This window comes from Phasianus colchicus, chromosome 7 (genome assembly GCF_987193195.1).
Source record: "Phasianus colchicus chromosome 7, bPhaCol1.hap1.1, whole genome shotgun sequence".
In the NCBI taxonomy this organism is placed as follows: domain Eukaryota; kingdom Metazoa; phylum Chordata; class Aves; order Galliformes; family Phasianidae; genus Phasianus; species Phasianus colchicus.
This window is the reverse complement of record NC_143442.1, coordinates 33,809,951-33,826,165: the sequence shown is the minus strand read 5'-3', so window position 1 is coordinate 33,826,165 and position 16,215 is coordinate 33,809,951. Positions and strand designations below refer to the sequence as shown.

Sequence of the window (16,215 nt, the reverse complement as noted above, 5' to 3'; positions counted from 1 at the left end):
ATGGTTATGTCCATGGAAAAATAAGAGAAAGCATAGGTAAGATAAATCATCCTTAGAAAGTTAACACACTAAAGGTAGTATGTTGTTGCATTCACTGCCTGTCTTTCACTTTCAATAACTAAGACTTTGTATCATTGTTTTTTCTTCTATAATTTTTTTGAAGAAAAACAGCACACTAATCTTGTTTAAGAAAAACAGAAGCATCCTATCTGCCTTCCTAGGCAAAATTAGTATTGGTTCAGTGATCCCAATTATTAACACATCAGTAGGACTTCTGTGAATGACAGTGTAGTTCTGGGAGCTTGGTGGTTATGGAGACAAGGAGATGTGCTCTTTGTTTCAGTGTCCTTAGTGTGTCATGTTTACTTCACAGGACTTACCTGACTAACCTAAACCAAGTTAGATTTCCAGACAGGAATCTGTGATCTGTTTTAGTCTCGTGGATTGAAAGAGTTTTTAAATTAAATTAATGTTTAACTTAGAGGTCACTTAATACTCTTTATTTTTTTTAAGCCATTGAGGAGACTTTATAGCCCAGTTCTCAACTGTTGTTCCCTGTACAGGATATTCCTCTGTCATTTTGGTTATTGATTTGTACTTTGCTGTACAGTGTGAGTTATAAAATTGCTCCATTGCACATTTTTAAAGAAGCATTTGAGATGATCAAAGCATTCCTTGCAGTTATTTACTACCAAGGGTTAGAGGATCAGATAACAGGATACAATTACTTGTAGATTTTGTATGTTCCTCTGACTCATCTGCTATATCTGTGGAATTAATCAACATTTGTCAGAAATATTTAACATTCTTATAAGCATTTTATTTTTGATTGCTTGCAGAAACTCTGCGTTTTTCCTCAGATAAACTGTAATATTGCTTCAGGAAATTGTTCTGTACTGGTATCTGTGCACAGGCTACTTTGGAAGACCTGTTTCCAAGGAAAACTCTGTGAGAAATAGTTTCTGTCCTCTGTATAACCTGGTCAGAAATTGTGTGTGCTGCTTTGTTATCCCAGGGAGTTAAGGAACTGTCTCAACCTGGGTGTTGTTACCTAGCAAGGCAAGTGGTTGTGGTGCTCTTCAAAGAGTACTCTCTGAATTATTTTTCTTCCCTTTCTTACTTAGATTCAACGGAATCTACGTCTACACCAATGTGCTCAGACTTTGGAGAAAACAGCAAGAAGGGACAAATCAAAATGTGGTTCAGCCCGAGAAGTAGGAAGATTCGATGCATCGTGAACAAGAATCAGCCAAAGCCTAATAGTAATGACCCTTGTCAAGACCCGTCCTCAGTTTATCATTTCTTTCCTTCCCCTGTTCATGAAAAGCCCTCCAAACCAACAAAAAAGCAAACTCAGAGGCAGAGTAAGAAGATGAAGAAAAAACGCCTAGCAGACATCAACAAAGTGTGGGATTTAGAGAAGCCAGAGCAAAAAGGAGGGGTTGAGGAGAAGAATTCTAAGGAAAAGTGTGTGACCATTTGCAGTGAGCCTGTAGTCCTGTGCACTCCAGAACCAAATAGCCCCAAAGAGACACTTCCACAGGAATCTGTAGAGGAAGCTGACTCCTCCAAAAACTTGGAAGAAGTGGAAGTAACTCCAGAGGTGAAATCCTCAGAGAAGGAAGATGATGATGAGGGAGGCTGTCCTGTACGAGTCAGCAAGGAAAAAAACTGTGCTGCAGGGAAATTGCCATCAATAGAAAGCGAAGCAGTGCCTTTGAAACGTGGAAGGGAGCAATCAAAACTTCCAGATACTTCTCAGTCTAAAAGACGAAGAAGTGAGAGGAGCCTTAACAGGAATTCAGACAGTCAGACTTCTTGCTCAGAGGACTTGTCTCAAGATTGCCCTATCCCCCAAGTGACCGAACCCAAGACACCTGTTCAGGTCTGTGGTGGTGTAATGAAGACGAGAAGCTCTGCAGCAAGAAGTAATCCTTCACTTCCAAAATCTCCCTCTACACCATCTACTTTCAAGGCTTGTAATCAAGTAGGAATACCACAGAGTCCTTCTGTGTTCAAGTCCCCTGGTAGTAACACGATTGCCAGAAGAAATTACAAAGGGGAGACTTTGCTTCATATTGCTTCCATCAAGGTAGGACTGTCATCTTTTATTTCACCTTTAAACAGGTTTAAAAAGGCAACGTTGTATTTAAAATATCCTGAAAACCACTTCAGCACATCCTGATTTTGAGGGCAAAGCTCATTATATGGTCTTCCTCATCTGCATTTAGTGAATACTTTCCAACTTGTTTCTTTGACTTCATAAAGAAACAACTATTGGAATCATCAAAGATGCTTATTATTGAAAATCTTAGTGTATTTTACAGTTTCACTCACACTTGCAGGTTCTGAGAAGTGATGACCATTCCGAAGTTTTGGCCTTACGTGCTGGAAATTCTCTGACTTGCTGTAAGGAGTTTATTTAGCTTTCTCAGATCTCATGGAGTGATCTTGATCAGTTTAACTTGACCTGGTAACTGCCAGGATGAGATTTTAATTTCTTGCATAAAGATGACTGCAACTTGAGATAAGTACCTTGTAACCTTTAGGATCTCCATCTGATGCTGACCAAATACTGCATCCTGGGATTTCTGTGCTGAGCCCCCTCTGAGTGTGCTGTTCTTACAGTGGAGGAGGGAGCATAAGGACAGAGTTGAGAAGTTCTCAGGAGACTTTTATATACAATCAGTATTATTCATAGAATAACACCTACCACTCATCTGGCTGTTACTGTGCTAGCCAATTTCTTCTGTGGTAAAACTCCATGGCCTTTGCTCTTTGCAAAAGTTATCCTTGTAAAAGCTACCTGCAGATGGGGTAAGCTGAAAACTTGCAGTCAGACTCATCAAATGTGTTATCATAGTGGCTCTTCTCTGTGAGGGCATTGCAAAGAGTTTATACCCTAGCAATTTAAATGTTCTTTGTGCTAAATCATAATATAGAAATGCTATGTTGTTAATCAGCTGCCTCTGCTGGTAGAATTGATTCACCTGTAAGCATCCTGACATTTATACTGCGCTTCTATTTGTCAAGACAAAGGCTTGATAAATAACTGTGTCCTCTTTCAAAGGCATCCTAATAAGCCACTCCTGCTGCACATGAGACCTTTTTAAGTGGAAGTGGCAGCTGAGCTGAGTTCACATCTCTTACTTGATGCCATTAATACTGAATTAGGAAAGAGAAAATGAGGTGTTGTCCTCACAGGACTCAAGAGCTTTAAAGGATAGATCTTGTTTCTTCTCTTTGTAAGTCCTCTTTATTAAAACACTTGGTTACAAATTATCCTTCCATGATTTTCTGGGAATTTCTGAAGAACAGTATTGTGACTCATTCTAAAAATTGACCTACCTTGATGAGTGTTGACACAGTTGTGGTTTCCATGCCTGATGCTTCTTTGGAACACAAGTACTTCATCCAAGAAAAGAGCGTCAATACGGTGTATTGTGAGATTTGGAGTAAAAACTGATATGCCAATAAGGTGGCTTTTCATTGCAGAGCATTTTGGAGATTGTGTTGCAGCTGTCCAGTGTTGGTAGTATTGCTTGTCAGCATTGGTACAGCATTACCTGAGAAAAAAGGAGTAGGGCTTCTTTAGGGACACTCTAGCTGTAGTATAGGCAGTGCAGTAGGCAGACACCTTAATGCCTTGTCAGTCCTGTGTGTGTGAATCCATTTTGATTTATGTTTTAATAATCACTGAGCAGGGTGGGAAGTAGCTTCCATTCCTTATTGGTTCTGCTGTGTAAAAAAAAACCCAACCCTTTGATTCTGTCTGTATTGCAATGCTTGTTGTAAAGACTTGGTTGACTAGATAGGGCCTAGGGTTGGTCCTAGAGTTACCACACTCTGTTAAATATATTAAAATAAGGCAAGGAGGGTGGCCTTTTGCTTATGGTTTACTTTTATCCATGTCTGGCTACTTAACTCTGAAGAAACTGTTTTACTGTCTCTGAACCTTAGTTCCTTATCTGTAGAGGGAGGTATTATGGATTATTTCTTTTCATTTGCACTTGATTTCTTGAGGTCCCTTCCAACCCCTGTGATTCTCTGATTTGTGGTATTCTTTCTCTTTTTACATCACTACCATGGATGTGTTAGTGCATTCATGAGAAGCTGCTTCATCACCTGGCAGCCAGTACTACTCCATGGCAAAGTGGATTAAGACCAAGTTGCTCAAGCCAGGATGGTGTGAAGACTTAATCTTTCCAGTGAGCTACTGGTGATGTGTTTTGCTATCTTTGCAAAGCAGTGAACAAGTAATTGTGATCCATTGCCACGAATCTGCTGGGAATGTCCAGTCATTGCAAGAAAACATTGCATTCAGGCATCTTCAGTATAAGCTGTGTCATTCTAGATTACTATTTGTAGGAACCTTGCTGTATTTATAACAAATGGCAAATATGTTCTCAAATAAGTTGGTTTTGAAAATATTTGGTTGCATGCTGTATCTGTATTCCCACTGTGCTTCTAAAAAAATCCCTGCCAGATCTTTGGTTTCTGGAAGTATTTTTCTTCTAGTGTTGTGTTACAGGTGAATATTTCTTCATGTTTCTGCAGCCTGCAATGTTTTTCCATGTGTGTAATGAGAAAGTCTTGGAGCTGCCACCCTCTCCCAAGTGAAACAAAGTCTAGTTCTCTGGGACTTCATTAATTGTAAAAAATATCTGTTATTTTCATTATCTGTTAGGGTCTAATACTCTGGATGTAATGAAAGCTAATTGACTTGCCTGTTTTTTCTTATTTAAAATAGATAATTAACAACATTATGAGGCATTAAAATTAAGTGTATTGTTCTGTTTCGAATGCTTCTGAGGGGTTGTTCCCATTTAGTACTTCTACTCTGGTGATAAACTGAGTGAAATCAGAATGGCTCTCGAGAAAGATTCTAGAATGGATGAACTTAATGCTGAATTGCAGTAATAAATGAAAATAAATGCAGCTCTTCCCTCAGCAGACGGCAGTCACGTTTATCTTCCTCCATAGTCATTAAAGCTAAAACTTCCAATTAGTCAAGATACAAAACATGCCCTTCTGCACTCCTGATATTCTAACCTGGTGGGAAATTGCCCCTTCAACAGCCCTTCTGTATAAGGTGTTATTATTTTCTTTAACAATAAAATAATGAGTTATTCACAGTACAAACTCTCTTACTTATGTGATGCTCAAAAATGTGACTCAGTACTATTAGATTTCAGATGCTGTATTAACTAGCTAGTGTGGAAAGAAGAGGATTTCATGAAAGCTTTACCCATGGTTAGCCCCACTGAGTTGGACTGAGTTGGATTACTGCTAGGTAATTCTGTGAGAGTGTTCCTTTTTACTACTTCATTACCAGTTGTGTAATGATGAACTGAAAGAAGGAAATAAAGTTTTTGTGAACATCAGATGACCAAGCTCTAGACCATTTGGATCATTTTTAGGTAGACATCTGACCTTGCCAGCTGTGCAATTCCTTCCTTTTGGTACCAATGTATCTAACTCATGATTAAATGTTAGGCCACGTGTGCACGTGATAGGCATTGCATCCCTTGCTGCTGTTCCTCTTTGGCCTTTAGGCAGTGAACAAACAACATCCTTTGCTCCAGCTGCTTCACAGTGAGTTAGTGCATCCCTTGGTCTGGGGTCTTGCCCAGGCCTGATTCTGTGCAGCAAGTATAACATAACATAAAAGGTATAACATACCTTTTATTGGAGAAAGGAGATCTGTTAGAAACTGGCAGGATGATTCAGGTGCAGGCTTGTCACCTCTGTCTGCTTAAAACTATTTTTGAGAGTGGGCTTCTAGGATTCTGTAATACTCAAGGACATATAATGCTAACAAAATAAAGCATCTTTATTGCAAGTTAACACATATTAACACTAGTAAAGCAAATATATACTTATGGTTAATTAGCCATGTACACACTTATCTGTATTATTTGAAAGTGGTGCTGGTGCAGAACTCACCAAGCTGCTCTTAAGAGTGGGGCTGATCAACACTGGCAGAATTTCACATCAAAGCTGATCTGTTTCATGGAGTCTGATGTCAACCAGACATCCTCAAGTATCCAGGAGTTCTCGTGCAGAGAAGTTTATGCAGTGGAAGCTCTGAGAGAAGCTCCAGCTTGGGCAGGCAGTGAGTTGCATCATGCTTTAAGACTTAGGAGATGTGGACACCAGCACACAGAGCAGCCAGGAGCTGCTGCTGACTTCTGTTTCTCTACCTAGAACAGCCAGTTGAAGTTGCTGGTTTGTATTTTCTTAGACCAATTCTTGCTTTCCCAGACTGAATTTTGCTTTTCACAGAAGTACTTCTGTTTTTTTCTGGGTGATGATTGCAGTTTCCTTATGCTTATTAAAGATATTTCCAGATGTTTCAAGTTCTTATGTACCCAGCTACTTGTGTAGGACCCACTCTGTATTTCCCAAGGATATCTCAGCTTCCCAGACCTGCAGCATTTCCTATTGTCAGTGTTTCAGCAGACATCTTCCTCTATTGGTATTTTCCCTGTCATAACCAGATTGCCTTTATGGTTTCTGCCACCATGGTTTGAGAATTAATTCAGAGAAATTGGAGGTGACAAACTTGCTGTTTATTGGAAACAGTTGAATGGAGCATTCATAATCACTATAAACATGCTGTAATTCATTTTTGGTCCTCTTTAACCACTTTTTGTGAGCTGGAGTTTTCTTCCTGCTGTGCCATATCTTAACAAGCAAACAGGTTTGGGTTTGAAAGGGTTTTTTGTTCATTTGTTTTACCCAAAGGTTGAAATCTCTTGAGCAAGCAAAGGGAGAGGTGTTTGGTTGATGTTGTACACATTTTTAACCCTAACTCTTTGAGTTTCATTTTTGAACTGGTAGAATTTTTATATTAACTTAATAATTTAAAGGTGACTTTCAGTGGAAAATGTGTATGGTTAATGGAAGCAGTAAATGAGAAAATGTCAAAAATGTGCCTAAAGGGACACTTGCAGTTGTTGTTAACCATCTGTTCTTGTTAGCATCGTGACACATAACTGATGTTAGGACTTGAAAGGGGGGAAAAGAACCCAAAATGTTGTCCAAGTCAAGTGGGTTTGGTTTTCTGGGTTTATGCCATCAGTATCTGCAGGAGCTAACTGCTCACTGGAGGGACTGCTTTCAAAGCTGTGTAAACAACCTTCTCTCTGTAAGCTAATGCAACGCTGTCTTCTGGACCTGCCAACAGATGGCCCCAATGCCTTTCCTGCTTCTGTGACTTTTCTGAGCTCCCTTTAAGCAGAGGAAGGGCAAACCCAATCCATTATGTTGTTGTCACTATACATAAGGTTGGTTATGAGCTTCTAATGTCCTTTGCTTTACTTCTTCCAAATAGATAATGTTACGTTCTGCAATAGTTTCTGACTCTTTAGGGGCTGGTTGTAATCTATCATTGATAATGAGATGTAAAAAATCAACATTTCCCTGGGCTTTTTAATGTTAGTGCTTTTCCACCTGATGTTAGTCCTGTTTGCTTCTGAACAAGCAGCATCTCCAGTTGTTTTCACTCTGGCTGCAGACTGAACACGGGCTGTTGGGTCCCACTGGTGTAGCTTTGACTGCTGGGGACTGGTGATTTTTTGCTGGCATTGCTAGGGACAAGCAAATTCAAGGGACCAAATGCATAAAATGTATTTGAATATTAGTCAAAGCATAATTCATGGAATTGTAGGGGTTGGAAGGGACATCTGGGCATCAAGTCCAACCCTCTGCTAAAGCAAGTTCCCTACAGTAGGCTTTACAAAGCATGTTTGAATGGATGATCTCAAAGCAATAGCTGGGTAAAATTGTGGACTCCTACTTTCTTGTGTAGGAAAGGAAGGTGGTATACTGATTTTTGTGACTGGGCTTTGCCCCTACCAGATGCTCTGGAAAATTCTAAACAAGGAAGGGTAAACACTAACTTATGAGTAACTCTATCAGCTTTGACCACCTGTTAACCGATCACTTTGTATGACCCTCTGGTGCCAGTAACCTTCCTTGCAGGAGGGGCTTTAAGGTGTTTGCTAAGAATCTGCTTTGTGAAATTCCTATTTCCCAAGAGGATGTTCAATCACAGAGCTTCTTGGGGGTACGTCATCACAGAATGGCTTGGTTTGGAAGAGACCTCAATGATCTCTGGTTCTGACCTCCAAAAGGCATGCATTCCTATCATGTGACATAGCCAGAAATGAAGTAGTCAATTCAACTGTTTCTTCCAATTTTGAGGCTACAAACAATTTCTTAACATATCTCTTGCAATCCTGATTGACAGCACGTCTGCAGTCTCTGCACAGCACAACTGACGTGACAGCTTCCCACCCTTCTGCCAATCTCAATGCAAGGTGCCACTTGCAGGGAGTGGGTTCCATTTACAGCTTGGAGGGGGGATGTCAAAATACTTCTGTGAACAGCAAAACACTGATCTTTCCATTTTTGATTCTGGTCTGTTGTTTATTCTGTGGATGTTGTTCTGTTGTCCACACCAGCTATGCTTCCTTTAGTAAAGCTACAGCAGTTCTTTACAAATCAACACTTATGTTACTGTTCTGAACAGCTACAGTACTCTGATGCCCACACAAATTATTAGCTATGCTTACTGCTCTAGAGGGGAGTACTATGGAAATGTCAAACCTTTGCTGTATGTGTTTGCAAACTTAACTTTAAATGATAAGCTCAGATCTTGCTTATTATAGATAATTGTATCTTCTCTCTCTAGAGAAAGATCTGATGCTGATCTCACCATTTTAGCTGTTTCTGAATAACTGTTGAGATTTGATGCTTGTCTGTTACCTTGCAACTGTAAAATATTCTAACAGCAGCATATTCTTAAATTGCTTTGAAATGTAATGTTTTACTGGGATATCTAGGTTAAGAATATAATGCATGAAACTTCCCTGCCATCTAATTTGCCTGGCTGCTGTAGAGCCAGTGATTCTCAGTGCTTTCTTTGTGAGTGTTCCTTGCTGGATTTATTTGTGCTGAGCAGAGTCTGATGTCTTCATATTTTCTCTAACTAGAGAGTGAAGATTAAAGCAGTTGTTTTTCAGCGGTGCTCCTACTAACAAAAATAAATGGGATTAAGTTTATTTCTGTTGTACTTAAGACTTAGAATTCTCTCACGTTTTCCTAAGCTGTGCTGTAGAATAACAGTTCCTTGATGCTACATGAAGTACAGAACTTTGTGTTTCATGGAATAAACTTTGTCCCCATGGCTCCTGATATTTATACATTGCAAGTTTGGTTAAGGACAAGGGCAAGATACCAGTTTACATGTTAGTGTTTCAGTGCCTTGATCTAGGGCAGGCATTAGCTATTGTCTTTCAATGCCTTCACCAACTCTGCCCAGTAGCTTCTTTTGCCATATCATTATGGAGACAAATTAGAGGCCAAGCAGAAATCAGTTTCCCTTATTTTCATTTCCTTGCCTATAGTAAAACCTGAATATAACGTGTTTTCCAAAAAGCAATTGAAAACTGTTGTGTTAGAATAAGTGTCAGAGTTCCAGTGAGATTCAATGTGAGCAGTAATTTCAGTGTTAAATAGAAATCTTTTCCTTTTGACTTGTGGGGGGAAAACAATCTACAGGAGCTTGTTTGGCTTATTAGTCTGTTTTACCTGCAGATGTTTCTAGCCAATCATTTATACCTCAAAGAAAAAAAAAAGAGGAGAAAAGAAATAACTTCTGAATAAGCATTACTCATCCTTGATGTTGATTCTAGTGTACCAGATCAAACTTTACATTGCAGGATTCTGAGTTAAGACAGTTATATTTTTACATTAAAATCAGGTGCATATGTATGGGGAAAATGGGCAGCTCCTTCTAACTGAACAATGATAAACAGTTGTCTCAAAAGCAGCTAAGTTTCTGTTATCCTAGCAGTTTTCATATGGAAGACTGATTTAACGTCACTGCAGGTAAACTTATCTTCTTGCATCTCTTAAATTTGTTGTCTTTGTGTGTCTTTATTACTCTGTAATGATAATTATTTCTTACCTATGTAGGGTGACTTAGCAGCTGTTGAAGAGCTGCTGAAAAATGGGGCAGATCCCAACGTTAAGGACAATGCTGGCTGGACACCACTGGTGAGCTGTAGACTTCTTGTTTTTTGTCTTTCTATCAGATTTCATTTCATCCCTCCTTTTCTCATGCTTTGGTTCCCTTTATACACACTTAGGTGACAAAGAATTATTCAAGATAGAAAATGATGGCAGTGCAAAAGAGTTTATTATTAACAGCTGCAACCAAATCCAACTTTCCTCTGCTGGATTAGAACCTGCAACTGAGCTGTCTGAAATTCTGCAAATGCAGAAAATGTGACCATGATACCTAGAAAGTGATTGGTTGCAGACACCTGTATTTCATGAGTACTTAATGTCCTTGATGTTTTTCTTAATGTTTTTGGAAGTAGATGGAGTGGTTGAATGAAAAAATACTACGTGCTTGATGTAGAGAATATAAATAGAAGGCTTTTTTCAGCAACTTCTTTCTCTTCTAAACAGTACTCTTGACTGAGCCTGTAATCTGTGGGGCTTTGTTCTTTGTGGCCTAATTTGAACACAATTGGCCTTTGTTCGCCTCCTCTCTGTGCTTGTTATTAGTGCCAGGTTCCAAGGTTATTCAAGTTGGGAATGTAATGCAGCATCCTCGCATCGTTTTCCCTGCTTATCTTCTGAGAGGGTTTGAAAATGAACACGTTAACTGATATGACAGAGGTCCTTCCTCTGAGCTCTGTTTCACTTGTGTTTTCTCTCTTTCCTGCTTGTGGACTCGCCATGCTAGCACGAGGCATGTAACCACGGGCACCGAGAGGTGGTGGAGCTGTTGCTACAACACAAAGCACTGGTGAATTCTACGGGCTATCAGAACGATTCGCCCCTTCACGACGCTGCCAAGAATGGGCACGTGAGCATTGTTGAGCTGCTGCTTCTGCATGGTGCCTCCCGTGATGCAGTGTGAGTAGATGTAGTGCTGTTTAAGCTGTAGCACCAGCTACAGTAGCCAGGATGTATGAGAAGTAAACATGAAGCAAACCTAGTTAATTAAATGCCATTATTTGTAGTGGTAGTGGAGATGTTAAACATTGCATGCTGTGTTGTGCTTACATCCACCCCTTTTCAAGGTGTTTTGTTTCCATTTCACTTTGTCCTAGACTTTTTTGAAGATGTCTAAATCATAAATAGCTGGGGACTGTCCTAGGAGAGCAACAAAATATGCTTGTCCTATTTTAACACTCTGCTGTTGGCATTTTGTTATAGCTCAGTGAGATATGGAATGCTGAACTAGATGAGTTTTGAACTGCTACATCTGTTTTTTTTTTTTTACTTTCCCTGCACTCCTTGCTAGCAGAAGGTGCTTCAATCCAAACTGCAGACTGTTAGTATACCAGCTGTTAAATGTGGTGGTAGGTGTTTTAATATTGCTGTTGTGCCAGGAGCACCCAACACATGTCAATAGAGGGGTCTGTGTGTGTGTAAGAAGATAGATGAAGCCTTGCGTGCCATAAATTTCCTTGTCAGGAGCATAACAAAACATAAGCAAATTCAGTTTAATCGCTTCAGCTCACAGTATTCACTCTTGAAGATCACAGAATTGAGGTATTCTCAAGAAAAGCATGGGGTTTTCAAAAACAGTCATAGTCTTGAAAAGCACTGGAGCTGGAGAAGGGGGAAACAAACACAAAAAAATAGACCACCCTAACTGTGAAAAAGGGTCAATTGTTCATCTTCACTTTGTTCTTGAACAACAAAGACCCACACATCACACCGTAAGCTGACAACTTCAGAAACTAATTTTCAAACCACTCATGTATTGCTCTCTGGTTGTGTGACACTTACCACTTGTCTGTCTGGTATCTGAAAGTGTAGCACAGACAACAGCTTTGATGCAAGTTTTCAACAGGACTTGAGCACTGCAGGGTTTGCACTGCAGAGACTCCAAATGCCAGCATTGGGACTTTTCAGGTCTCTTATTAGCCTTAATCTCTGCTGCGTGGGCTTAGACAAACTGAGACAAAGCTGAACTTATTTCAGCTCATTCTATGTGAGCAAACATGACCTTCTGTTGAAACAGGAGCTTTTTAATCAGGGAAGGAAGGATTTATTTAAATCTTAAACTTGGCCGTAGTTTTCACTGAATGTGGGTAAGATTCAGTTGTGTGTTAAGGCACTGGGATGTAGGCTAGGTCACAACTCTGCAACCAACTACTTCTAGCAGTATTAAAAATGGCTTCTTCTGAATACACAGTGTTCTTGCCTTAACCTCCAATGTACTCAAAATCTCTGTGTGCTGTTTATAAATATGTAAAAATATATTTCTTAAATCTTTTGGGGAACAAACATAGCCTTTCTTGATCTGTTTGCTGCTTTGGCAAACAAACAGCCCTGCCTGCCTCCTGCCCTGGATAAAGTGAGGCTTCCAAATCTTCTCTATGTTCTCTATCTCTGTCTGAAGTGCTACTGCATATATTCCTTATACAGCGATGAGGGGAAGATGTTTTTTCCATTTTACAGAGAACATAAGAGACATAAAAAGAAGGGGATCTAGAAGTGAGGTGTTCAGACTTGAGTAGTAAGACTTTACTGACCTCTTCCAAACATTGCCAAGAAACAATATAAACAAAAACAACGTATGTGAGACTTCTGAGAATGTCTTATTTCCTTCCCTTTTCTACTGAGCCCTGCTGGTTTTAAAAACAAATTGTTACAATCTTTCCCTGGACCACAACTGTCCAAATCTTACAGGGTGGCTTTCTACCTGTGCTTCTGGTCCTAATTAAACAGTAGTTGGATTTGTCTAGATAAGTGGATTTGAAATCTCTTTGATGTAAAAAGTTTAATTTTTTTTTTCTAGTGAATGCAGGAGCCCTTATAATGAAGTCAAGACTCAAGCAAGAAATGTGCTTTCCTTCAGAGTTTTTTCATATATCCAGGAGCAGCACTTTAAAAACAGGAGGCAAGAGCAGGGTGATCACCTCAGATAGTGCACTTATCATTGTCTATTTGGTATGATTGGTTATAATTGGCCTCATTGTTCTTAATACAGGATATGCTTACCTACAGCTTAGGACTAGCATTGTGAATGTAGAAATTGAGCATTAATGAGCAGAACTGTCATCTCTGAAGGGTGTACTTGAGGGGTGCCTTAAATTTAAAGGTGTGCAGTGTGTAAGCTAGAACTATAACAAATTTTGCTAAGCTACTGTCTTTGCATTGGCTGTTTACATGCAATTCATTCTGGTCATTGCATGGGCTCTTCAAGTGCTCAGTTAACTTTCAGGCTGGATGAGGGCCCTCTTTATCCTAGCAGTGATTCTTCACTACCTCATGGAGTGGGGGAACTTTTAAATAGTTCACTGTGGTTACTCAAAGACTTTTCCTTTAGCTAACCTTAGTGAAATGTGAACATGAAACATGTATTCAAATGTTACTTGAGATATGCAGCATGAAAATCCCCAGAAGTGGCTGATGCGGCTGTTCTGACCATAGATATAACTTGATTATGTCTTAATATCCCTTGTGTGCTGGAGAGTTAATCTATTGGAATTAAAGCAAATATTACATTGAAGAGCCTGCTTAGAGCAGTAGTTTTGAATTTCTGTGTGAATCTTGATTGTACAAGACAAAATATATATTTTTAAAGAAATGAAGACCTCAAGATAGTTAAGATCTCCTGTGCTGCAAGGGATTATAAGATATATCTGGGAACAAGTACAGCCACTTTCCAAGGGACTCAAAGCATGAGGAAGTAACTAGGTATAATATAAAGCAGCTGCATATCTTTTGGACGAAGAGAATACAGGTGAGACTTACAGCATCTCTTTCCAGATTGCAGTTCTAGGATTTCAGTCTTCTTCAGAAACAGATTTCCAAAAAAATTCTAAGATTTAGTAGTAGTGGCAATTCTTTTACCATTTGAAATTTCCACTGACTGGGAAAGACATGAAGTGCAAATGGAAAATATTGTATGTACCAATGAATCTATTGGTTGTCCCACTGGTCTAGTTAATTTTTTAAAGTTAATCTCCTACACATAGCTCTTTTTTTTTTTTTTACAGCTTTTTTTCCACATGCTCATTCTTGAATTCTGCCTCTTTCCTTGCTTCACAGCAAGCCAAGTGATTTGAAAAATTAGATCTGTGCATTGGCAATTTCACAGTACTTTCTAAATGCTTTCACTCAAATGGGCTATCTTGCCAGTTCTTCATGCACAATAAGTTTAGCATTAGTAAAAATTGTTGTTGCCCTGTTTTTTTTTTTTTTTTTTAGGTGTTAGCAGTCTGAGTAGTTGAGTCTGATTCCAAACAAACCTGGGGGAATGTTTAGGGACTGGTTGTTGTCCCCAGTTATGAATGGCATAGAGGTAAATGTGAGTCTGGGGCTTCTGGGGAACTGGCATGTATATGTCCCTCTTATCTGTTCTCCCCTGGTTGCTTGTGTCTTGAAAGTTCCCTGAAACATGTAGGAGGTAGCTGTTAAATTTCTCTTCTGCTACAGCAATTAGTCTCTTTGTAGCTAAGACTTTGTAGGTAAGAATTCAGCAATGTTCCACCATAAACTGTATCCCATTTTTAAAGCTGTTTGTAAGAAGCTCTTTGATCGGTCAGTCCTTAAGATATCACCTGTCATCTCGTGTAAAGCCACACTCAGAAGATTATATTGAGTTGCTCTTCATTGGGCTCATCTTTGTTCTCAGCACAGACATCCTGCTCTTTGATTGGAATTTGCTGGAGCCCTAAGAGCCCTCCACTGAATATTCCTTGATGACTGACTAATAGGAGAGTGTTTGCATCAAAGGATACATCTGACTCTTGAATGTTTAAATCAACTTGCAAGAAGCCCTCTTATGCTCTAGTAGAAAGAAGTGTGCCTTAGAGACCTTGTATTCTGGCTGAAGCACCAGAGGTGCTTATTACTGTCTGATGGTAACACTTCTGTCTGTCTTCCTTCTGAAGGTGGAACTTGTCAGCTCAGCACCATGTGGGCCCACATTCAGCAAACAATAACCTATAGGTTACTGGTATTCCTCAAAATGCTGTGTTTGTGTTCCTATTGCAGACCTAGCGTGAATGGCAATCAATTTCATTTCACAATATGGATCAAAAGTTTAAATCTTCAACAACATGGAGGATTTCTCTTGTTCTTCAGCTTGGCTGCAGACAGATTTGAGCACACTTGTTTTTGCCAATCCTGCTTGTGGGTCTAGAAACAATGTATATTCCTAACATATTAGGAATAGTACCTTTAAATAACTTCACCAAGAGTGGTACCAACTGAACAGAGACTTAGTCTCTTTCTGGTTATGACTACCTCCAGGTGCTTAAGTAAAATGAAGAAATCTGTTTTTTGACTCCTTATTCTTAGACAAGCAAGTCAAAGAAATACCATACCCAATATCTGTTTTACAGAGATATTCCTTACTTTTTCTTTGTAAAAGAACTACTCTCACATCTCAGTGTTGTTTTCCTCCCTTCTGATCAACAAACTGCTTTGATACACATATTCAAAACACTCAAACCCATCTCTTGGGCTCGTGAGCATTTTTTTTTTTTCCAGCTCTGATTTCTTAAGCTCATCACTGTTCACTTTAGTGTGCCACCTTAGCATCCTATGACTGGCCATTAATTCTTTGCTCATAATGAGAGGATGGCATTTTGCAGTACTCTGGTAAGAGATGATTAAAATGTTCTTAAACAATGGGAGAGAGGGGGAGAAGACAATCAAATGAATACAGAGGGACTGTAGAGCTAAAGCTCCTATTTGAGCAGTTTATACTTAATAAATGTCTTCTGCCAATTAAGCGTATAATAGCAGTGGCCTGAAAGTAAATATTCATCAGTTGATTAGTTGTTTTTCCTTTCAGTAGCCAAGGATCTTTGGGAGAAAGGACACTCCCAAACCTTGACAACTAATGTGATTTTTTTTTTCCCTTTCCATTTTTTCATAGCAAAAGTTCAGCCAGCCATCCAGTCTAAAGATGACTTTAGTGTATGTGCTACTGTTTCTCTGCATCCATTGTTCAGAGGAACTGTCCTGCAGCAGTATGAGTGGGATATGACCCTTATTTAAAGAAAAGGCAAAAGCTACCCTGATGATGCATGACAAAGCAGGAACAGCATGACAGTATTTAATGGGCTACAACTCCCAGGACTGGGCTGAGGTTTAACCAATTATCTTTTAGTCTGCAGAATTTGTATTAGGCTGGCTCTCTGCTCATTAGTAACACAGGAGAGCTCT

General features: G+C 39.4%; 1 protein-coding gene across 2 annotated transcripts in view; it reads left to right on the top strand.

Moving 5' to 3' along the window:
• The window catches only part of BARD1 (BRCA1 associated RING domain 1), a 41,836-nt gene that overhangs the window by 10,625 nt on the left and 14,996 nt on the right, over nt 1–16,215 (top strand). The window contains exons 4-7 of one of the 2 annotated variants that reach the window (XM_090144473.1): nt 1,125–2,092; nt 9,985–10,065; nt 10,763–10,935; nt 15,037–15,147. In XM_090144473.1, coding sequence (XP_090000599.1) covers nt 1,125–2,092; nt 9,985–10,065; nt 10,763–10,935; nt 15,037–15,147 — 1,333 coding nt within the window. The remainder of the gene's footprint in view (nt 1–1,124; nt 2,093–9,984; nt 10,066–10,762; nt 10,936–15,036; nt 15,148–16,215) is intronic. The other variant, XM_031604578.2, reaches the window with a different exon arrangement.